Here is a 24427-nt window from a genome sequence, read left to right as displayed (position 1 = left end):
GTAAACGTGCTTAGGATCCAGCTAGCCTTCCGGCATGGCAGTGCCACCAAACCAAGGCGCTCAGCAGGCGCACCAGAAACCCTCCGCCCCGTTTGGATGCTGCCCCCCTGCTGGGGGTGCTGGACCCCCGACGCGTCCCACCCACCGGAGCAGGGTCCCTCCCCGGGGTCCTCCGGCTAAGAGCCAGCCTCGCGTGCGCGCGCCCGCTCCGGGATTGGCGCGCGGCCCCGCTCTCGCCCCTCCTTCCCCGGGGAAGGGGGGGGGGACTCGGGAACGCACCGAGACGGGGCGGCCGCGCTTTGCAAAAAGCTGCGCGCTGGCAGCGGCGCAGGCGGGGAGGGATCCCGGCTCGTCTCCTCCGGTGCCCGCGGTGGGTGGCGCAGCCCGGCCATGCCCCAGCGGGCTGCCCCAAGCCTTGGCAGCATGTGGCGGGGACCGGCGCTGCCGCTGCACGTGTCCGGCGGCGGCAGCGGCAGGTAACCCCCGTCCCTCGCCTTTGCCTCTCCCCATATGCCCAGATGTGCCCAGGAGAGGGCCATGGACTGGCTCCTGCTTCTCCTGGGGGCTTTGCCCGTCGCGATTGGCAGCGGCACCTCCATGCCCGCGCTCACCCTCTTCTGGCTGGGCGGCGTTGCCAAGGTAGGGCGGAATGCGTTTGCTCTTGGGAAGGGGGGGGGCCCACCACCCCCGTACCCCCCTGCCTTTTCCCCTTCCTTCCTTTCTTGTCCTCCTTTTTTGCAGGTGTGTTGCCTCTCTCGGGGGTCTTTGGCCTCGTCTTTCAGCGGTGAGGGTGGCAGCAGCAGCAGCAGCATCGGTGGACTCAGCCATGGTGTGTGATCTTTTTCGCCTTTTTCAAAAATTGCATGCAGATGCACAACCTGCATATTGGAGTTGATGTCTGGTGTGTGTGTGTGTTTGGGGGGGACAGGTTGCTTCGGTGGACTCTGCTGGGGGGGGGGGGGAAGAAGCGTTGTATGAGTCTCAGCGGCGGAGGCTTTGCTTTGGATGCAGAAGTTCCCAGGTTCAGCCTGCAGCATTCCTGGGGATGAGGATCAGGTGCAGCGGAAGATCTTTGCTTGAGATCACGGAAAGCCGCTGCTGAATGATGCTGACCTTGATAAATCGCTGCTCTACATCTTTCAAGCGCCAACATCTGTCTCTAGAAACCAGATTGCTGGGCAAGTCACTGCCTTGTTTTTGCCTCATCTGTAAAATGGGTGGAAAAGGCACGGTCAGGTGTCCATGGGTTGAATCGCACACTGCTTTTGTGAAACCGAAGCAAGCAAAAGAAGGCTGATGTTAGCCGTGGCTAGTTGCCCTTTGCGAAGAACTGTTTGCAGGGGATGGGCAGTTCTGTTGATTAGAGCCAGCGTGGCATAGAAGTTAGACTGTAAGGCAAGGGTCTGGGAGAAGCTAGTTTGACTCCCCAGCCTGCCAAGGAAGCTTCCTAGGTGACTTTAAGCCAGTTACATTCCCTCAGCCTGAGCAACCTCACAGGGTTGTTGTGAGGATATGACAGGGGAGAGGAGAATGATGAATGTCGCTTGGGTCCCATCGGGGAGGAAGGCAGAGTATAAATAAATGGCTAGTTGTTGATGTATAGCTCTGATTACTAAACACCATCAGTTAATAGCTGTGTTGATCAGCAACTGGATTTGAGTCGTGTAGCACCATAGAGACCAACAAGGATTTTGGCGTATAAGCTGTTGAATGTCCAAGGTGCCTTCTTCAGATAACCTGAAGATCTTGTCGATTTCCAAACTGTTCCTGGACCCGAATGTAGCTGTTGTACCAGATACCGGCAACTGAAATCTGCTGCTTGCTCAGATTTGGAGCATCTCAGTTCGATAGGCAGGTGGCTGTCGAGAGTGCTGAGCTAGGCAGTTTTTGTATTCTTTCAAGCGTAATTGTTCTAAGGTTGGTGTGATTGCAAGCTTGTGTCCCGATCTCAGAAACGGGTGTGCTTGGAAGCAAGTTTGGTTTGTTTCCATGTTCAGGTTGAAAGATGCATCATAAAAGATCTTGAAAATGTTTTTTGAATAGTACAGTTGTAAGTAGGAAGGATTCAGTTGAAGTCAGTGGGGTCGGAAGAGTGCAACTCTGCTTAGGACTGCGCAGGGAATCGTTTGGACATATTTCCTTGTAAGTATGTTACGGAGCCAAGAGGAAATATCTGGCCAAAACCCACTTTTCTGCCTCACACTTTGCTTTCGGGGAAAAGCAGGAAATCGGAGTGGGTTGTTAATCTCTCCAAAAAAATAAACAAACCCAGCTGCTATTTAAAAATAATGGGGAAGCATCTTTCAGAATCTCGAGACTTCAAAGTATTTTCCCCCTTTTTAAAAAAAATATGAACTAATGAAATGAAGCGAGCTCAAAGAACATGCCTGAGCAGGCAATCTAGGATTGCTAGATTTCAAAGACAGCAGGAGAAAGAATGAATGGATTGGAGGCAGTTTGTACATTCCAACACTTAGAATTAATGTTCAAGAGAACGGAGGGGAAAAAAATATGCGACTCTTCCAGCAGCATAAAGTACATTGAAAAGGATGACAATTGCTATTGCTCCGTCCTGCCTGTACATAGTATGTTTCAGGATATGCATTGAATCTCTAGGATGGGAAGACACATGTGTTATATGCTTGCGTGGAGTGTAAACAAGTACAGGATGCACAGGGATCAGGACAGGCAAACCCTAGTGCCTGGTGCGCTGGGGAATTCCCTCCCTCTCGCAGCTGCTTGCTTTTTTGGCTACCAGCCCTCTGAGCGTCCGGAACTTCTGCCGCTGATTAACACCACTGGAGGAAAAGTGAAAGGCTCTCCATGCATTGTTTCTACTCTGCAGCAGTGCATCGCTTACTGTTTTTAACCATTTTTTTAAATGCAGTGGTTTAAGGTGAAGAGGGTAGTTGCAATTCAAAGAGGGCAGCTTCATTCCATTTCGCTTTTGGTCCCCGGCACTGAGCTAAAGGAAGGGGAATGAGCTGGCCGTTTTTGGCGCCAAAGGCCTCAGATGGGCCTGGTGGAAAGTGCTGTTAAGTCCTCAAGGGGTTTTCCAGACAAGAGATGAAAAGAGGTGGTTAGCCACAAAGAGATGGCAGAGGTGGTTTGCCATTGCCTGCCCCTGCTTAGCGTTCTTGGACTTCCTTAGTGATTATCCATCCAGGTACTAACCGAGGCTGGCCCTGCTTAGCTTCCAAGGTCTGATGAGATCAGGCCAGCTATGTCAGGACCTCAAAGGGCCCACCTGCCTGTAATGCTTTCCCCAGGTCTCTCCCTGGATTCAGTCAGCAAATGAAGACTGTGAGCTCAGTGCTTGGAACTCAATTTCCAGGCATGCATGGGGAGGGAGCTTAAGCTCCTCCTCCCAGTTCCCTTTTGCCAACCTCAAATATTCCCGGAGTTTTATTTTGGAAACTTAACTGATGGGCTGCATCTTTCTGGTAGGAGAGTATGGTAGGACAGCAGGCTAAATAGTGGCTCCCTGGGAACATATCAGATCCAGAAAATGGTGCTGAGGGAGAGAGAGCTTGAGTCTCTTCCACATGCATGCTGTGGTCCCAATCCAAGTTGGTCCCCTGCATTCCCGAGGACCACAGAACTCTGAGGCCCCTTCCGCACGTGCAGAATAATGCACTTTCAATCCACTTTCAATGCACTTTGCAGCTGGATTTTGCTGTGCGGAATAGCCCAATCCACTTACAAACAGTTGTGAAAGTGGTCTGAGAGTGCATTATTCTGCATGTGCGGAAGGGGCCTCAGACGTCCCAGTGGACTACTTGGTTATTTCCTCCCTTATTCTCATAATAATCTTTGAATTAAGAGTAGGTTAAGAGGGAGTGTCTGACCCATCTGTTTTTGTTGGGGATTTTCCAAGTCTCTGTCACAACTCAGTTATAAAAAGGTTAACTGTTTGTATGTAAACCACTCGTTGAAGTCACTGTTTATAACCTGATCTATTGATTAGCTATGGGTCAGTCAGACAGCCATTGCTGACATGTTAGTGAGCACGTACATCTGAAGTTATAAAGCTAACTCTGTTTCTGTGTTTGAGCAGACACGACACCAGAGAGGTGACAAGAGGTAGACGACTTCATGTGAGACAGCAGATAGGTAGCAATAATGTAATCAAACATACAGTAATGTAGATGTGTAACAGGAAAGAAAGGATTTTTTATTTTATCTCCATGTAACCCTCTTTTATAGTTAGTAAATTCATTTATAAAAAGCAACTGAGAGTCTGTCTCTTCTGTTCTACTCTGCTAATACACACAGGCACACACACACACACACACACACACACACACACTCCCCCCCCCCCAACAGTTTTGGTCTAATCCAAAGGTGTGTGTGAAATCACTGCTTGTTTGTGGCATAGGCCCATGCTGATAACTTTGCTCCCTCTGGCAGCATAAAGGGCACCCTACTGGTGGAAAGAGCAAGGATGCTGGTGTCTGGCTGCCCCATAGCTCCATGGCGGCCAACCCCAGAAGTGGAGGCCGCTGCAGAGCTATGCTGACATCCAGTTGGATGCCAGCACAAGGTGGGGTGGGCCAGGGCATTCCTGGGGGTGGAGCAAACTTTGGGAATGCTGTGGTGTGGGCCTTTCCCCCTGCCTGCCTGTACCACTTGAAAGTCCTCTGGAGGGCAGCATAGTGCCATCTCTGGCCACCAGAGCCCTTTGTATGGAGCCGCCCACCTAGCAGGGGTTTGAAACTAGTGGCCCAAACGTGCTAACCTAGAAGAAGAAGAGTTTTGATGCATACTCAACTTTTCTCAGTCTTAAGGAGTTTCAGAGTGGCTTTCAAGCTCCTACCCTTCCTCTCCTCACAGCAGACACCATGTGAGGTAGGTGGGGCTGAAAGAGTTCTACTTAGACAATATTGATTTTGATGGGCTGGTGATCTGATTCAATATAAGGCAACTTCATATTTGTTCAGAGTGGAAGGTAGCATATATATAATTCAGGATATGAGCACTAGCGTAGTGTAGTGGTTAGACTATTTGTCTAGGATCTGGGAGTTCCAGATTTGGATCCCCACTCTACCATGTGATCTTGCTAGGTGACCTGGGGACAGAGTCCCCCTTTCATAGCCTAACCTCACGGGGAGGTTGTTGTGAGGATAACTTGAAGGGGGAAGGATAATGACGTCAGCCAATCCAGGGTCCCATTGGGGAGATGAATGGGGTATAAAATAATTAAATAAGTAATGCAGTCGACTGTGGAGTCAACATGATGGAAAGCCATCAATTTTGGCATAACTCTGCACCACCTTGCATGGTTAGTGGATTGGTTTAAATCGAAATCTTCTAGTTGTATATACTGAAGGCTGCAGTTCTCGCATTAGAAGAAGTGAGTTGCAGCTGCAATAAATGATAGAAGAAGAAGAAGAAGAGTTTGGATTTATATCCCCCCTTTCTCTCCTGTAGGAGACTCAAAGGGGCTTACAATCTCCTTGCCCTTCCCCCCCCTCACAACAAACACCCTGTGAGGTAGGTGGGGCTGAGAGAGCTCCGAAAAGCTGTGACTAGCCCAAGGTCACCCAGCTGGCATGTGTGGGAGTGTACAGGCTAATCTGAATTCCCCAGATAAGCCTCCACAGCTCAGGCGGCAGAGCTGGGAAGCAAACCCGGTTCCTCCAGATTAGATACACGAGCTCTTAACCTCCTACGCCACTGCTGCTCGTGAATAGTCATTCATGTGTCACTCCCCGTGAGGTTTGGCTCTTGTACTCATAGCTTTGTGTACATGCCTTTTACCACAGGGCTCCCCAACCTCACAAACACCGGGTTTCTAATTTGTTCTGTATTGTTTGCCTTGAGCTGTCTGGGGAATTGATCTTACACAGCAGAAAAGCCGCTTAGGCATTTTCCAAACTCAAATAAATTTTAGAGGATGTTGTGAGCCCCTTGTTTCATCTAGGCCTCCAGTGCCCAGAGGTCCTTTCTGTGTCAACATGTGAGAGAAAGGTTTTACACCTAAGTCAGACTTTGCGCTTTGTGCCAAGAAGATAGTAGTGTTCAAAGTCCATGTTGAAAGCTGAAACTTTCCCCCTGAATTATAGTTTAATGACTAAGCAAGAAGCTTGGCACTTGACATGGTGTGCTGTGCGTACATCCAGGGTCGCACTGCTGATTCCCACAACCCAACACATAAATTGTAAATGATTGACCTGTGTCTTTAAACTTCTCTGCGCACATATGGGGGACAGCTGACTGTTCAGGGTACGTGAGCACATGTCTGTCTTTTACACTTGACTGGGGAAACTCTGTTGTAACCCCAGTAAATATAGTTACTGCTTAGAAAGAGTAGAAAGATTTTATATGTACTCAGGCCATGGAGTCGCTAGGCCCAATTTTATGTTAGCGGCACTGTGGACTTATTGAGTTGGATCCAGTCAGTGTTTTCACTCAGTCTCACTCAACCCCTTAATTATTACAAACCTCGTTCCACATAGATGTAATTCAGGCAGGCTCCTACCACAGCATTTTGGAGTTGCCAAAGAGGATCAAAAGAGGACTTTTTCCCTGTTTTTTACCAGCAGAAAAATTGGGTGAATGCAACCATAAGTCAGCATGGTGTGGTGGTTAAAGTTTTATACTAGGATTTGGAAGATCCAGGTTCAAATCCCTACTCTGTCAGAGAGTAGGTGACCTTGGGCCAGTCACACACTGGGCGGCTACCCCAGAGTAAAACAGATAAGGGGGCTCTGATGTGAATAGCTCCAGTCCAGCCTGATCTCATCAGATCTCCGAAGCTAAGTAGGGTCAGTCCTGGTAAATATTTGGATGGGCAACCTTCATGGAATACCAGGTTCATGATGTGGGGGCCGGCAATGGCAAACCACCTCTGAATGTCTCTAGCCTTGAAAACCCTGCGGGGTCGCCATAAGTCAGTTGTGACTTGATGCCACCAAAAAAAGTGGAGAAAAGAATGATATAAGCTGCTTTTGTGTTCACACTGGGGAGGAAAAGTGGAGAACAAGTGAAGTTAATAAATAAATAAAAACCCACCTGTTTACTACAGTACCTCAATACATATGACTCTTGTCGGTTCAGGTCCCCTGGTCTCCATCACAGCTTTTTTCCTTTATTACCTGCAGAAAAAAACAGGTTCAAGCTAACCTACAGTTTTTGCTCTGCCTCCATGCAGTATGATGCAACAGAGTCAGTTTTACTATGTGAGAAGTTTTTTTGGCTACAGGGAATCTTTTCAGTGCTGATGTCCAGATCCTCATGTGTGCTGATTTGGCTGCCTCACTGGAAAGATTCATATCTCTGATTGTTTTCTCTGAGCGTGTGTCTTAAAGATGCCTGGGGAGAGAAACAATGTTCCAATTAGTTTCTCTGGCTTGATTCGTACATGATGTGTCCTATGGGTAAAACTTTTAACCAGTGTAAGCGCTGCATGTATTTACTGTTGCCCTTAAATGCACCGGCCTGTAGACATGCTGTCTTAATGGACCTCAAGACTGCTTATGGGAGGGGGGGTCCCCAGACCAGATGCTGATCAGATATAATTATGGGAGGGGGTCCCCAGACCAGGTGCTGATCAGATCTAATCATGGGAGGGGGGGGGGGTTCCCAGACCAGGTGCTGATCAGATCTAATTTACGCATATCTTTATCTGAGTTACACCCTTCTAAATAAATTGAAATAATTGGGTTTAGAAGGGTGTAAGGATTCCTCTGAAGGTTCAGCAATATGATGGTCCTCCAACCAATTTTGTGTTAGTAAGTGGATGATTGGTGGCCAGGGTGAAGAATTAGATTCCGGGTAGATTTTCTCTCCATCCTATTTCTTGGAGTCTTTGGATTGCGAATAAGATTTTAGCCAGTGGAGTCCAGCTTTGCAGAGAGGAGATTATTCTTCAGTGCAGAAGATCAGTTTCAGCTCGAAAACCAGCCATAGATAGTGGATAAAGCATGGATCCTTTGAGTCAGTAATAAATTAATGGCTTAATCCATTTGAACAAGCCGTGAGTTCTTGCAGTGATGACCACATGTTTTTCGCTCTGCTTTCAAGGGCCAAGGAGACATAAGGAAGGTGGGCAACTTGGCCTTTCATGTAGTCCTTATTTAACTAGACAGAAGCAGGAAATGGAGCAGTATTCCTGTTGATGACAAATGTCTTCACTAGATTGACTGTGGGAAACTTCACAGCTGTGGCACTCTGTTTGTCTTAATGGGAACCATCAGAGGGCAGAGAAGGAAGAAGTCCTCTTTTATAACCCTTTTGACATATGTGGGACTGGCTGAAATTGTCTGTGGTTGGCTGTAATTGACAGGCTCCAGCCATTGCTGTTTAAAAGCTTGCATGGTCATCTTCTTTAAACATCCCTCAAGGAGATTAATTGTCAAAAACCAGCTTGTGCTTGGGTGATGAAGGTTTACAGCTAACCCCGCTTTATCCTTCCAGATTACATCTTTGTCACTCCCGTTGAGGTGGACTCCAGCGGATCATACATCTCGCACAACATTTTGCACGGCGCTAGGAGGAAGAGATCTTTCCCGAGCTCTAAGAGTTCCTTGCACTACCGTTTTTCAGCATTTGGACAAGATATGCACTTGGAGCTCAAACCTTCTGATCTTTTTAGCTACAGTTTTACTGTCCAGGTCCTTGGGAAAGACGGCATCGCAGATCTCAAAGACCACCGGGTTGAACCGTGTTTCTATCAGGGATTTATACGGAACTATAACTCCTCTTCAGTAGCCATATCTACGTGTGTAGGCTTGGTAAGTGCCTTCTTTAAAGGAATGTGTGATGTGGCCTAGACTTTGACGGGACTTACCATTTTGACACAGTTACCTGGCTCCTGAAACATTCAGTCCCCTTTGACCCATCAGCTTCCTTCCTCTCTTTCCTCCCGTTGCTCAGTGTGCCAATGTAATCTTATTGAACAAGGGAGCTTTAAATTACATCGTTGTTTGCCAAGCCAGTGGTAGTCTTCAGGCTACAGTTCTCGAAGACAGGTCTAATGAAAATAATTCGGGTGGCAGATGTGCACAGTTAATCCATGGGAATTTCCTTTCCGCATCAAGTCTTCATGGTCAATACAGGCAGCCGTGCCTTAATTGTGCCAGATCCTTCCTGGATGTATGAATAGCTTTTATTCTCATTTCTACCGTTGCCTGCTGCTTGCTTGTACGCCACACGTTTGCAGAACTGGCTATAATATACAAAGAAACAGGCTTCCTAAGGAATGCTGTATGATCCGATAGGTGCAATATTTGCTGGGGGTTTGATAGAAATGGGATGCCTGTGAGGTTCCATCCTGTGATTATCATCTGACGTGTCTTCCGTGTATGTGATTTTGTAGTGTAGGAAGGGAATTTAGTATCTGGAGTGGAATTTGACTTACTTTGATTCTGAGTTTTGTTTAGAGAAAAAAAAGTCTAATCCTTGAGTATGTAGAGGTGGGAAATGGCAACTGTGAACCATATGGGAAGAGGCTGGTGACTTAGAAGTGGTTTCAAGATGGCACATAACACCTTGTTCTGTTTGGTCATTGTCATTTAAAATATACAGCTCTGCAATGTCTCTCTTCTTATTCTGTCTATTCTCTCAGTACCTTCCAAAACATTCTGAATTCTGAAAATCTAGATTTTTGAACTAATCTGAAAACTGTGTTTTGTGGTCAAATGGATTAAACTTTTTGTTGGGATCACAATGGATTTTACCTCCATTTGGAAATTTCTTCCGTTTCTATGTCAGGTCTTTAGCTCAGCTTTATTGATTTTAGCTCTACTTTTTAAATTCATGGAGATGCATCTCTTTTATTTAATGGGCATTTGCATTAAAGGGCTGGGCATCTATGAGCTTGGTGTTAGCCCAAAGCTGATTAACACTGCAAAGGTTTTCCTGTATTTTTCCGGTACAGATTTTCCCAGGTGAATCTCTGTGCTACAATTCTATACTGGCAATGTGCATGCAGACATTTCCCTGTGTTTATGGAATTCCATACATTCAAGGGTAGAGTTGTAGAATCTCCTGAAATCTTGAAGCCACTGGAATTAATGTTGTTATTTGCTTTTCTGAAAACAATCGAAGGAACCCCCCCCCCCCCCAATACTGGGGAAAATGGGAAAATATAAAATACATAGCTTTCCATCAAATCTAAATGTCTTTTGCTGATTTAACAATATAAAATGCATCATGTATTTATACAATTGTACTATTTGGCATATTTATGGTGTACTATTTGGTGTATTTAAATACCATTCTCCATAAGAAAATTTTAACTGTACCCAGAAATTGAAGAGAGATACAAACTGCTGCATCCTGTACTACCACAGCACTTGTATGGTGCTTTTGGAATGAGTTACAAGGTTTTCTTACTCAAAAATAGAAAATATTTCACAGGAGATCTCCCTCCCCCCGCATTTTTCCCTGGAGCTTGACCCTCACATGTCTGTTCAAGGGTAGTTTAATCCTACACCCTCAGTGGTTGATAGGACATTCCACATCAATGATGAGAATCAGGTGGAATCAGCATGTGTGATACTCTGTTTTTATTAAATGATATTCCGCGTACATAGATGTACACCAGTGGTCTGAGAAGTACAGTTTGTCAGGTGATCTGACAAATACACAATTTCTGAAGCATCTGGGTGTGGGATTGTCAAGATCTTTCCAATTTTCCTTTGAACGTTTTTATAACAGATTTTATGGGAGGGAGCCCCACGGTGCAGAGTGGTAAACTGCAGTACTGCAGTCCAAACTCTGCTCGTGACCTGAGTTCAATCCCAATGGAAGTCAGTTTCGGGTATCTGGCTCAAGGCTGACTCAGTTTTCCACCCTTTCGAGGTTTGTAAAATGAGTACCCAGCTTGCTGGGGGTAATGTGTGAATGACTGGGGAAGGCATTAGCAAACCACCCCAAACACAGTCTGCCTAGTAAACATTGTTGTGTGCTGTCACCCATGGGTCAGTAGTGACCTGGTGCTTGCACAGCTGACTGTCTTTACCAATAAGTGTTTTTATTGATGTTCATTGCTATCGATCAGGAACCACCACCACCATTTCAGGATGTCAGTCTTGATCCTGCACTTGTGATTGGAAGCGTCTTGTGGACTAATGCCATCCATATCCTCCCTTTCCTAACCACGTTTGTCACTTGGTTGCCCTTCTTTCTCATGTGCTTTGTTTGCCACAATTAAACCCAAAGTGGTGTTGCTACTACATGGTTGGCAGCCCTAATCTCCCCATTGTTCCTTTCATTAGCAATAGCGTCTCCACAATAAAACTGCAGTGACCCATTCATTCAAGCCTGGAACTCCGCAGTGGGAATTGGAAGCAATTGTATTTCGACAAACTAGCGGGACTCTTTGATCTCATTCTTTTTTGGGGGGGTGGGGAAATGACCTAGAGAATTCACTTGCCTGGTTGTTAGTTTTGCCAGCATAGAGGATTACTGAGTGAGGTGGAGGGGGGGTGGGGGTGGGGGAGGAAAAGTCTGTGTGTAATCTAGCTAGAAAAATTGGACTGAGGATATGGTGCCTTGTTGCTGACCTAGTGTGAGAAATTGGCATTGAAGTACAACTATCTAAGAGGAGTTATTGAATTTTGCAGCCCTGCTGTTTTGCATCTAAAGACTGGGTGGCTTTGCCAAAATAAAGGCAGCCTAACACAGCCTGCCCCCGCCTAAATGTTAGCATTTTTAATATTTGATTACCTGGTGGTGGAAAGTGTTATCGAGAGGCGGCTGATTTATGGCTACCCTGTAGGGTTTTCAAGGCAAGAGACGCTCAGAGATGGTTTGCCATTGTCTGGCTCTGTGTAATTACCCTGGATTTCCTTGGTGGTCTCCCATCCAAATACTAACCAGGGAGGACCCTGCTTAGCTTCTGAGATCTGATAAGATCAGGCTCGTCTGAGCTATCCATTTCAGGGCTTGATGACATAGATCAGCTAATTTGAATAAACTGGTTAAACCCATTGCTGTAGTCTCTTATCTTTATTTGGGATGCTGGAGCAAAATAATCGTTGATACACTGATGTGTACAATCACATGTGCCATGTTTGCATTGGAGAGTCTGAGGAGCAAAGGCACCGCCTACTTTCACAGTGCAGTCTTACAAAGATTGCTCCAGTATGACTAGACATGACAGCATCTCTGGGCTGGATGCTACCACCATTTCAGCGCCATACAGGAGATTTAAAAACCCAACGAGGGCCCAATCCCTAGACTTTGGGAGCAACTGTTTTGGCTCTTGAAAAGGCTAGGGGGAGTGGGGGGAGAGTTTTCCTACTCCAGACCAAGCCCTCATGGCATGTTAAAATTGCCCCATTAGACACTAAAATGGCATCAGTATCCCTGGGTCCAACCTGAAGGTCTCTTCACATCTAGTTAATTTCAGCCAGACTGAAGTAACTCTCCTCAGGATTGCACAGTTAATCTCTTAACTATGGCTAAGCGATCGGAAGCTATGCCTACATTCTGGGCCATAATTGCTGCTTTCTCCTGGGAATCTTAGAATAACTACTGGACCGTTTCCAGCTATATTACCAGTGGTAAACCAACAGTAAACTGCTATTTAGAATCCATTTGTCTGTCAGCATTATAAATAGATCAAGCAGCTCATAACTTAAACATCAGAATGGTTTTTCCCTCTGTCTCTGTAGATAACGATATGGGAATTCTCGATATTTCTAGGAAAAAAATGTCAACTTGTTTTGGGGCTGCGTTCCTAATTCTGCACTGATTCTTTTCTTTTCTGAAAGTGGTCGGGATGCTGGCTGTTAATATCAATTCCATATGCTTTAAATTAGTCGAGTCCAAACTGCAGGAAACGTTTAAAGTTAATATTGTAATTGAAGTGTTTTTGGTAGGTATTTTTTTTTCTCCCCCCCCAAAAGTCACAGTGAAGAAAATCTGCTCATGGTACAGAATTGTGACAGATGAGAACGCTGGGAAAATTTCTAACGGAGGAAGGCAGTTAGAAAGTTCTGAAGCATAGCACCTGTTTTGCTCAGAGGGTTTTTCTTATGGTGGGGGTGGTTGTGGCTGTTCACTTGCAGGCAGGGAAAACGTGCTGTGAAGGAAATGCGTAGACTGGAGCTTTAATATTAGTTCCTTGCTGAGCTGAGGGTGGTACCGCTCGCATCCTGATCCCAAAGGCATTTGCTTGAAAACATGCCTCAGTGAATAACTTCTTAGTCAATCCACATAATGCTTCCCCCCCCCCCCAATTACAAGTTGATGCTTATATTTTAAAAGTCCTTGTGTGCATCTCTGTCTTGAGATAGGATTGAAAATGTTGGCTACGCTCAGATAGGTTACAAAGAAGACAACTAAGGGGGACATAATAGAAGATTATACGATTATGCATGGTGTGGAGAAAATGGACAGAAAGAATACTTTCTCCCTCTCCTTTTATCCTGGAATTTGGAGTCACCCAATAAGGTTGATGGGCAGTAGATTCTGAACTGACAAACAAAAACACTTTTTCATACAACACGGTTTGCTGGAGAATTATATACTTCACAGCTTATGCACAGATGATAGTTTCCTCATGTACATTAAACAAACACCCATCTCGGGCTTGGCCAATCTTGTTAGCTCTCAGAAGCGAAGCAGGGTTGGCCCTGGTTGGCATTTGAATGGGAGACCACCCAGGAAGTTCAAGGTTGCTTTGTAGAGGCCAGCAATGGCAAACTACCTCTGAACATCTCTTGCCTTGAATACCCTACAGAGGTCACCATAGGTTGATTGGGACTTGACAGCACTTTCCAACACTTTTTCATTTGCAAATGCATCTGCAGAGATTCCCTTATCAGGGAGGAAAATAGGAGTAACATTCTGCTGCTTTTTGGAAAACGATCCTTGAGCTCCTATTGGGTTTATTTTATTCAGCAAGACTGAAATCTGCTTGGGAGTACCTTTTCCCAACAGGGAGGGAAAGAGTTAGAGCTTCCCTCCTGTTCTTCCTCATCTTCCTCCTCCTGCCAAGACAATCCTTGAAAAGCATTGGCCGTTTCCGCACGGCCCAAAAAGCATGACGGCCACAGAGGGAAGTGATAAAAAGCGCCGCTCCCCAGGCCGCCAAGATTGAGGCCCGGCATGCTTTCGCTGCAATGCCAGCGAAGCGCCCGACCTGACTGTGCTCCCCCCCCCAGGGCAGCGTCAGGCCACTCTAAACAACAACCGCTAAAGGGTTGTTGTTGGGAGGGAAGATGTCTTCCCCGGGCGGCGCGGTCGCGAACCGCTGGGCATCGGGGAAAAGAACGCTGTCTCCTTCTCCGCCCCACTCACGATGTCTCCGTGCGTCGCCATGCTGGCCGTGGAAGCCCCGCCCACACTGTCCTCCGACCTCCAGGGGTCGGAGGGCAGTGTGGGCGGGGCTTCCACGACCAGCAAGCGGCCACGGTAAGCGACATCGATGAGTGGGGCGAAGAAGACGAGGCGACTCGTCGCGGAGCCGCCCCTCTCCTCGCGAGGGGCCTTTCTCGCTTTCTGGCCTGCTTTCGCGACGCTTTGATGTCGCGAACAGGCTAGCGCCCCCACGCCCGAGCAGAGAACTCTTTGGCGGCGTGAATTTATGGCGGCACCGATCTTGAAACGGCCATTGTTTAAAATGTACTGGGGAGAAGCCAGGGTGTATGGCTGAGCTCTTAGATGACTTTGTAAGGGGACTAGGCAACATTATGGTGGATACTTCCACCAGTGACTATAAACTAAGTCTACTGATGCACTTGTAGTTTGCCCCATAGTGAGTGTACATCTCTTCAGATTCTTGGTTGTGCACATGTTTCCCCTATCCTGAAGTAAACCTACAGCAGATCAGAGAAGCCCTGCGGTTTTTAAAACCTGGCAAAACTTGACTCATCCCCCTTTGTAGGGAAAGTGAAGGGGATTAGCATGCATTTTGCTTTCTTTGGGTTTCCTTGCTCCTCCAGGCTTTTTCTGCCCACACAACAGCAGTTCCTCCCCACACGGATAGAACAAGGAAGGAGAGGACAGGAAAAGGGTGGATTTGATTGGCTGTGTTCACTTTGCAGGGGGAGAAACCCATTGAAACAGAAAACTGCAAAGCACACAGCTGCAAGGTAAACACTGCATGCATGAATGGCCTAAGGTGGCTCAGTGATGCTGCCATGCTCAGAGTCAGTGTGCCCTGAATTCCAGTTTCTGTCAGTCAGCATTGGGAATCTGCTGTCATTTTCATTCCACGCTTGTGGGCTTCCTCAAAGTATCTGGATGACCCTTGTGGGAACCAGTTGAACTCTTGGTTTGATTCAGCAAAGCTCTTTTTGCATTTTTGGCTGTTCACACGAATTAAGGGTTTAATAACAATACCTGAAGAACAGTGATTTTTTTAAAAATTCCAGGTCAGCTTGTGGATCAATTTCTTGTGATAGATTGAAAGTGTAGCCCACATTTGAACCTCATCCTTAAGTGTGGAGTCCGTGTCACTGTAATTCGAAGAAAAAGAACTCTTTTGAGATCTCTCTCATTAAAACCTTTTCCCTACCACAAGGATTTTAATTGCTTTTAAATTGAAAATATCAACATGTGGTTTGAGTGCCCTCTGATTCCTTGAATTTGCTGGCCTGCCAAGCTTGGAACAGTTTTTAAGACCAGCATCCCCTACAGTTTTTATTTACTGCATTTATGTCCCACTGGGGCCCCATAACAGCTACCTCATTCTCTCCCCTCCATTGTATCCTCACAACAACAGCCTTGTCAAGTGAGTTGGACTGAGAGTGTACAATGGGCCCAAGGTCACCACCAAGCTTCCATGGTAGAGTGGGGACTCGAACCTGATTGTCTTTGATCCTAGATTGGCACTCTAACCACTATACTGCCTGGAGCAAAAATTAAGGGTAAATTCAGGCAGCCATTATCCCTGCTCAGTTTTTTTTCTTTTTTGCCTTCAAGTCACATCAGGCTTATGGCAATCCCTGGTGCTTTGCTGCTGACCTAGTTCAAAAAATTGGCATTGAAGTAAAAGTACCTAAGATCAGGTATTACATTTTGCAACCCTGTAGTTGTCCATCTAAAGTCTGGGTGGATTTGTCAAAATAAAGGCAGCCATGGCTAGGTTTCTTAACCAGCTTTCTCCATTAAATATTAGCATATTTCATGGACTCACAGAATCATAGAGTTGGAAGAGACCCAAGGACCATCAAGTCCAACTTCCTGCAATGTAGGAACACATGATCAAAGCACTCCTGACAGATGGCCATCCAGCATCTCTTAAAAAAGCTCCAAAGAAGGAGACTCCACCACACTCCAAAGTAGTGCATTCCACTGTTGAACAGCCCTTACTGTCAGGAAGTCTTTCCTGATGTTTAGGTGGAATCTCTTTTCCTTCACCTTGAACCTGTTACTCCTGGTCCTGGTCTCTTGGGCAGCAGAAAACAAGCTTGCTCCCTCACCAACATGACATCCCTTCAAATATCTCAACATGTCACCTCTTAATCTTCTCTTCACCAAACTAAACATACCCAACTCCCTAAGTCTCTCCTTGTAGGGCATGGATTCCAGACCTTTTACCATTTTTGTTGCCCTCCTCTGCACCCATTCCAACTTGTCAGTATCCTTCTTGATTTAATATTCAATGTTTGACAACATGGTGATGGAAAGTGTTGTCAAGTGGCAGATGGCGGCAACCCTGTAGGGTTTTCAAGGCAACAGACGTTCAGAGATGGTTTGCCATTGCCTGCTTCCATATGACTCTGGTATTCCTTGGAGGTCTCCCATCCAAATATTTGCCAGGATTTTCCCCTCTTAGCTTCTGAGCTCTGACAAGATCAGTCTAGCCTGAGCAGGGCCTGCTCAGTGTATGGACTTATGAAAAGAATGGCCAGATCACCTAATCCTTGTTGATTGGTTGGAAGCATTCACCTACAAATAAACTCATATGTTGAACAATCCATAAGAATGGAGACCACATGGTTTGCGTAATCAGAATAATAAACCCCATCATGAAAAATATTGGCATGTTTTTATTTTTAATAACACCCTCCATGTGGTCTCCAGTTGTGTGAATAGCTCAACATGTGTTCTGCTTGTATGCCAACAGATCACAAGGAACACATGAATACGGTGAGTATTTGGATTTTTAAAAATCACCTTATAGTTGGTGGGAAAATTGTTTCATTAATGTACTCATAACAGCAATCTTTTTCTTACAATACTATCTGTGTGGCCTTCAGTCTTGTAGATTGTTTGATATGCGGTTTAATTGCAAGCCAGTGCATTCAGCCAAACACATGGGATATCCTAAATGTGCTTATGATCATTTGTAACTGGTTTATACCATGACAAGAAAACAGAGTAAAAGATTGATAAAACATGCAGCAGGGAAACACTTTCACAGAAGTTGGTCAGCCTGAGGGCCAATAAACCTAGCTAGGTATATCATGCAACTTGGTTTCACATGATATTTGGGCTGGGTGTGAGTTTTGATGGGGAATAGAGAATCTTTGTCTGGGAACCTGTGGTTCTTAACAGCCCTGAATACTAAAGTGGAGAACTTTGGAAATGTCTATACAAGGATGCCCTGACCCTTGATGCCTTCATTTTAGAAGACTAGGAAGATGGAGAAAGGGATGACATGGAGGCCCTGGGGTGGGGGTGGGGAGAAACACTGTAGGAGAAGCAGCTTGAGAAATCAGGTTGTGAATTGGCCCTTCAGTAAAGCATCACAAAAACAGAATCTTGATACAGGCACACTCATACAATACTGTCTGTGTGTGTGTGTGGTGTTGTACTGATGCACATGTTAACACAGAATATACAGAATACACAGATGCACATAATACATTGAAAGCAGCAACAAAGCTGTACATGTTTCAGAATTAATTATAGGAACTAAAATCAGGAAGAATGAAATGGAGTTTGGGAAAATTATGGAACTATAAAGGAATAGGGTGAAATTCACTCTTGCTAACACACATACACAGATCATGTAATTTGTGCTGAACAAGCAAGATTAAATTATGACATAGTTAACTATGGCATATCATGTTCTGTACTGCCAGAAATAAATCACTTAGGAAGTGTGAAGTTGAAAAATATCTGTGTAATCCAAGGAGAATCTTGAAGTGTCTGAGATGAATTGGAGCTGTCTGGAATCCATCCCTTCTTTGTATCATTTTGAAATATTGTATGTCTGAAACACACACAGATACAATTGACAGGTGAAGAGAAAGTCTGTTTTGTTTTTGCAAGTCATGTCTGATCCTACTCTCGTAGTTCAGAAGCTATTGCAGTGCAAGTGGAGACCATTATCATTGCTGGAAAAGGGAAAATCCGTTGGGAAAAAAAAAGAGTATGCAGCTATCCTGTTCAGCCCCAAAATGCTGAGAGTGACAACAAGATTTTAAGGCAAATTTGGAAGCTCCTGCTGGGAATTGAACATCAGAATTACTCAAGGAAGTTCTCCATACCTACAGGAATATAAGTAGAGATCTGCTGTATCAGACCAACGGGACCTTTGTTTCAGAATGTTCTTCCCTTCAGTCAGTGAAGTTCCTGAGCAATCTTGATGGGGATTTAACATCAGAATTCCTCAAGGAAGTTCCCCACACCTAGAGGAACGTAAGCAGAGACCTGCTGTATCAGACCAATGGGACCTTTGTTTCAGAATGTTCTTCCCTTCAGCCAATGGAATGTGGAATGCTGACATTCATATTTGCCAGGGCAAGATCTGAGTCCAGATACAGGTTTGTATCTGATGAAGAGAACTTTGAGTCTTAAAATCTTTTACCCTAGAAATCTTGTTAGCCTCTAAGGTGATACTTGAATCGTGTTCTTCTACTGCAGGTCAACACAGCTACCCACCTGAAATTACATTTGCCAGGCAAACTTTCCTTGACTATAGTTCCTCACATATAAGGCAAGCTCCTTCTCAGATTGCTTTATGGGTTTTTTTTTGATGTGTGTGTCTGTTTACGTGTGTGCATGTCAACATACTTTTTGAGCCCCGTGGCGAGAAGCTTAGCACCTGCCCTAGCACATGACCATGCATTGATAGCTAGCAATAAATTTGTATTGCAGTGTGCCACCATTTTTGTCTTCGCACATTATTTGAATTGCATTTCCACAGTTACTGGAGAAGAGGCCCATATTCCACAGGGCCATGATTAGGTCATTAAAGTTACCTACAAAGAATCACTAAGAAGGATGCATCTTTTAAATAATTCCACACAGGGCCCCAAAGTGGCTTATAACATTCTTCCCAGTGTGATATAGTGGTTGACTCTAATCTGGTGAACTGGATTTATTTCCCTGCTCCTCCACATGAAACCTGCTAGGTGACCTTGAGCCAGACACAGTCCTCTCAGAACTCTCTCAGCCCCACCTACCTCACAAGGTGTCTGTTGCAGGGAGAGGAGAGAAGACGATTGTAAGGTGCTTTGAGACTCCTTAGAGAAAAGCTGGGGGTATAAAAACCAACTCCTCTTCTTCTCCATTTTATGCTTACAGCAGCCCTGTGAGGTAGGGTCGACTTGTGTAGAACTCTAACCTCACCCATTACAATCTTCTATTTTTCCTGCTTTGTAATTTCTTTTGAGGCTAACCAAGGAATGCTCTGGTTTACTGGTGGTCTTGGAGACCATGTTTTGAGAACATTCTGTTCTAGGCAGTAAATTTTGGAAACCTCCTCGGCGAAGGTTTTCATCAAGACATGGAATTCACGAGCATGAAACAAACTAATCTAATACATGTCTGCCATGTGGGAAAGAAGAAAAAAAAGTTAAAACGCTCACATCTCCTTCCTTGGTTGTAGCCCATGCATTGGCTTGTTTATAAACATGTTTTAAAAACACAACCAACTGGGGATAGGGACAGAAAGGGAAATGGGGCCACTTATGTGCTCCACATGAACTTCTTGCATTTCATCATTTCCTCTCTTCTTTGGATTTCTTTGCAAAGCACTGATTTCACACGTATATGAAAGGAAATCCACCAAGTGCTCCCACAGAGTTTATTATGCATTTTGCATGACAAGCATCCTAAACCACTCACATGTGTTTGCAAAATCATGGCATTCAGCTGATTCAAATGGGGAAGAGGATGGTGTGGAGCATTTAAACAGTGAGCGCTGTCCCTCTCTGTTACCCTTGCATGGTAGACTCAGACCGTCATGATTGGTCAGCGCCACAACAGAAGGCGAAGACCACAGGGTTCTTTGCTAGGGAGGCATTTATTTCCACTTCATACGGTTACAGTACTCGCCTCTCCACGTCTGTCCTAGCAACTATCCTGGGCTCTTCCCTCTGCCCTCTTTTTATACCCAGAATCAACTGGCTGTTATGGGTTTTCTGGACTGTGTAGCCATGGTCTGGGGTTTCGCCCGTGTCTGTGCCTGGCATCTTCAGAGGCATGTCATAGTGAGATGTGTTTCACCATGCCAAGAAGTTAGAGTTAACCCACCTTTCTCCCATGCTGTGATCTGATCCAAACTGGGGCCCCTTCCGCACACGCAAAATAATGCGTTTTCAAACCACTTTCACAACTGTTTGCAAGTGGATTTTGCCATTCTGCACAGCTTCAAAGAGCACTGAAAGCAGTTTGAAAGTGCGTTATTCTGCATGTGCGGAATGAGCCTGGGTCTCTGTGGCTGCTGTTTAGGTTTTTTTTTAATGAACCAGTGGAGCCATGAATGGGTTTCCTGGTCTCTTGTCTAATTTGGCTCCAGAAGAAGAGTTGGTTTTTATACCCTGCTTTTCTCTACCTGTAAAGAGTTTAAAAGCAGCTTACAATCACCTTCCTTTCCCCTCCCCACAGCAGACACCTTGTGAGGTAGGTGGGGCTGGGAGAGTTCTGGGAAAACTGTGACTAGCCCAAGGTTACCCAACAGGCTTAGTGTGTAGGAGTGAGGAAAGAAACTTGGTTCATCAGGTAAACGTCCACCGTTCCTGTGGAGGGGTGGAGAATCAAACCAGTTTCCCCAGATTAGAGTCTGTCACTCTTATCCACTACACCATGCAGGCTCTCAGGTATCTCTGGGATAGGTGGAAGACTTTCTAGTCGAAAGGAGGTTATTTCCAGACAGAATTGACCACCAGGTCAGAAATTAAACAATACCAGTGTAGAGAGCCAGCATAGCAACGTGGATAGAATGTTGGATTGGGATCCTGGGAGATCTGGGTTTAAATCCCCACTTCCACCATGAGAGTTTGCTGGGTGATCTTGGGCACATAAAAAATAAATAAATCTCAGCCTGGTCTACCTCGTACAGTTGTTAGAGAATGGAGATGAGGAGAATGATGTTCTAAATTGCTTTGACTCTCAACAGGGGAGAAAAGAGGGAAATAAAATAAATCAATCTACATTCAAGTAACATGGTTGTTTCAAAGGATGCTGTTGTTGATGCTTTTAGGATGTTTTTAGGATTATAACAGCATTGTACCACTGATGTAGATGCAGATAGATAAATGTCATCTAGGTATGGTGGTGAACAGATGAATAATCTGTTCCATATTAGAATGAATTAGCTGGCTTAGGACTACGGTGGTGTTGATTCAGGGGTTAATTTTCTCCCTTCCTCCACCACTTTTCTAGTTTAAATTCTGTTTACCCAAAATGGGAAAGGTACAGCTACCAGTAGCAGGGATTGGAAAGAAAACTCCCCCCCCCCTTACCCACCAAGACTTTGGAGAACCACAAAATAACTTGATGGTTTGACTCAGTATAAAATGTCTTCTTATGACCATTTATTACAGATAAATATTAGCTCCTTTAGGAAGGTGAATTTGTTTCCCAGAGTATCACTGTTGCCATGGCTGTTTCACTAGTCCTGTGTTTCCACATCTGACAGCTGATAGCTATCTCTTAGCATAACACCATAAAGGCAGGTTTTTATGGGTTTTGGCTCAAGAATGCATCTTTCTTTTTTTTAACAGACAACATGATGGTTATTCAGTTGTAGTTTTGCAGGCATGCTTTGTGCTTGGGGATCTGTTTGTGATTAAGACATGGATGTTTATGTGGTTTACTATACATCTAAATGTTACAGTTGTTATTTGGGCTTTGTAGTATTGCAGAGAAACCCTGAGAAAAAGGAAGAGATGGGACTTTAAACCTGTTGATCTTTAACAGAATCCTGCTATTCTGGAATTCAGATTTAACACAGTTTGACCAGTATTCAAGCAGGAATGAAGTTTACTGCTTTATCACCCTTTAATATCGGAATGAGAATCAGATGTGTCAAGCATGTTTTCTCTATTTTGACGGGGCCTTTACTGAAGCATTGGGAAAACAACTTGTTATCCCTGTGCTATGGACTTCTGTTTAAGCACCAAAGAAACTTGTTTTGTTCATGAAAATTATGGTGGGAATCCTTTGAAACATTTCTTCCCCTCACTCATTTCAATGGCATAAGTTCCTGGGGAGGGCAGTCAAATCACATGTTGCCAGTTGGGCCCCTTCTGCACATGAGGAATAATACACTTTCAATACACTTTCACAATTGTTTGCAAGTGGATTATACTATTCCGGACAGTAAAATCCAGCTGCAAAGTGAACTGAAAGTGGATTGAAAGTGCATTATTCTGTATGTGCGGAAGGGGGCTTTGACTTGTGGTGGGTTCCCTGTCCTAACGTAGGAGTAGTCAGTTATTGTATGAAAACTGAGCTGACATTTTTCCTTAAAAAATATGTACAAAGGAAAACAAAAATAATAAATTAACAAACAAAATATTACAAAGACGGCACTATGAGGTTTTTAAAGGCTCTTGACAAGCCTGTTTGAATGTACCTATTATTCCCTTTGAGAACCAGGTCAGGAAGAAGCCCCTACCTGTCAAGGAACCTGTTGGAATCTGAGCAAAGCATGCTGGGAGTCTGGGTTCTGACATAAAAGGCTTTGGGGCATGGGAGTATGGCTTATATTTGGTACTATGGAGTGTCAGCGGCACGTTGAAATCAGTTGTATAGCTCACCACTGTTGTTTGCGTGCTGACATGGCTAGCCAAAATCACTATGTGAGACCACACTGAGACCACAAGTGGAGGTTAGGTTTAGAAACCAGAGGCAGATTTGTTTCCAAGACTGCTCATGGGGCAATTTTGGAAGTGAAGAACCAAGCAGCATTTCTCAATGACTTAGCAGTGCCCAACCAGTTTGAGGTCCTAGGCAGGAGGTGGTGTGAAACTGGAACTTCTCCAGCCTTGCTGGGACATTAGCATAAGAAACACCTGAAGGGAGAGGTCCCTTGAGGCAAGAAACATGGTGGGACATGGGTTTCATGCTAAACCCTACAGTGGCTTCCTGCACCAAGGGCCCAATCCAAATTAGGGACCCACATGTTTGGGAAATGAGTTCCTGGGAGTTTGATATGTGACTGACTGCTTTAAACTACGATTGGTGAACCCAAATGGATTTTTAACCAGGCTTGAAAGGGAGATTGAAAATTGACCAAAGAAATGCATTATAAAAAATGTGTAATTTTGGTGATTTTGCAAGGTAGCAGTTAGACAGAAAGAAAAGAAAGAAAGAACAAGGCCAGAGGAATTTCTGTCCGTGTGTTGCCCACTTCCAGAGCAGTAGCAATGCTGCTAAGATATGGTTTTGCTCATGATGGAAGCTGGCAATGGAGTGTGTCTTTGTAATAAGTGTTGCATTTACAAACTGGGGATTTGAGGGGGAACCCCATGCCTTGTCAAAGCCTCTTGAGGCAGAAGAAGAGGATAGGGAAGACAGCCAAGCTAGGAGTGTGTTTGGATTTTGCAAGCATCTGTCACAACTCAGGCCCTTTCCGCACAGCAAATGTATAGCAGATTGCAGTCGGGATAAAACAACCCGCTTTCCCGTTTTTGCGTTCACATGCATCTGTGCAGGCAGTGATTGGAGGCCACAGAAACAAGGCGATTTCTGTGTGAAGGTGCATCTTTAAAAAAAAAAAAAATTCCCTCCCACCGATGCGTAGCTACGCAGGCATGCTAACTCCCTGTCCACTTTTATCAGGTTCCTGAATAAGTGTTTACTCCCCCATAGGTCTTGAAGTAGGCTATTGTTCTTGAAGAGGCCTCCTAGCCAAGAAGAGGAACTGGCTGCCACTCTGTTGGGTATGTATATGCATTAGCAGAGTAGAACAGAAGAGACAGATTCTCGGTTGCTTTTTATATAGGAGTTTGCTAACTATAAAGGGAGGGTTACCTGGGGATAAAATAAGAAATCCTTTCTTCCCTGTTACACATCTACATTACTGTTCGTTTACATCTTGGTACCTAACTGCTATCTTGTGCTCATGGTCATGGTGGTGGTGTCATGGCTGCTCAAAGAAACAGAGTGAACTTTATAACTTCAGATGTACGCGCTCACTAACATGTAAGCTATCTGACTGACCAATAGCTAATCAACAGACCAGGTCATAAACAGTGACTTCAGCAACTTGTTTGCATACAAACAGTTAACCCTTTCATAACAGAGGCCCGTTCTGCATGGGCCAATAAGCACAGGTTAAAAACAGTAA

General features: G+C 45.0%; 1 protein-coding gene across 1 annotated transcript in view; it reads left to right on the top strand.

Annotated features, from left to right (window-relative positions):
- Positions 1-291: 291 nt before the first annotated feature.
- The window catches only part of LOC125443741 (A disintegrin and metalloproteinase with thrombospondin motifs 18-like), a 46016-nt gene continuing 21880 nt past the window's right edge, over positions 292-24427 (top strand). The window contains exons 1-3 of the mRNA XM_048516040.1: positions 292-639; positions 742-829; positions 8419-8735. Of these exons, the coding sequence (XP_048371997.1) occupies positions 511-639; positions 742-829; positions 8419-8735 (534 nt within the window). The 5' untranslated portion in view covers positions 292-510. The remainder of the gene's footprint in view (positions 640-741; positions 830-8418; positions 8736-24427) is intronic.

This window comes from Sphaerodactylus townsendi, linkage group LG14 (assembly GCF_021028975.2).
Source record: "Sphaerodactylus townsendi isolate TG3544 linkage group LG14, MPM_Stown_v2.3, whole genome shotgun sequence".
Taxonomy (NCBI): domain Eukaryota; kingdom Metazoa; phylum Chordata; class Lepidosauria; order Squamata; family Sphaerodactylidae; genus Sphaerodactylus; species Sphaerodactylus townsendi.
The sequence above is the reverse complement of the archived record's forward strand: the minus strand, read 5'-3'. Positions and strand labels throughout refer to the sequence as shown.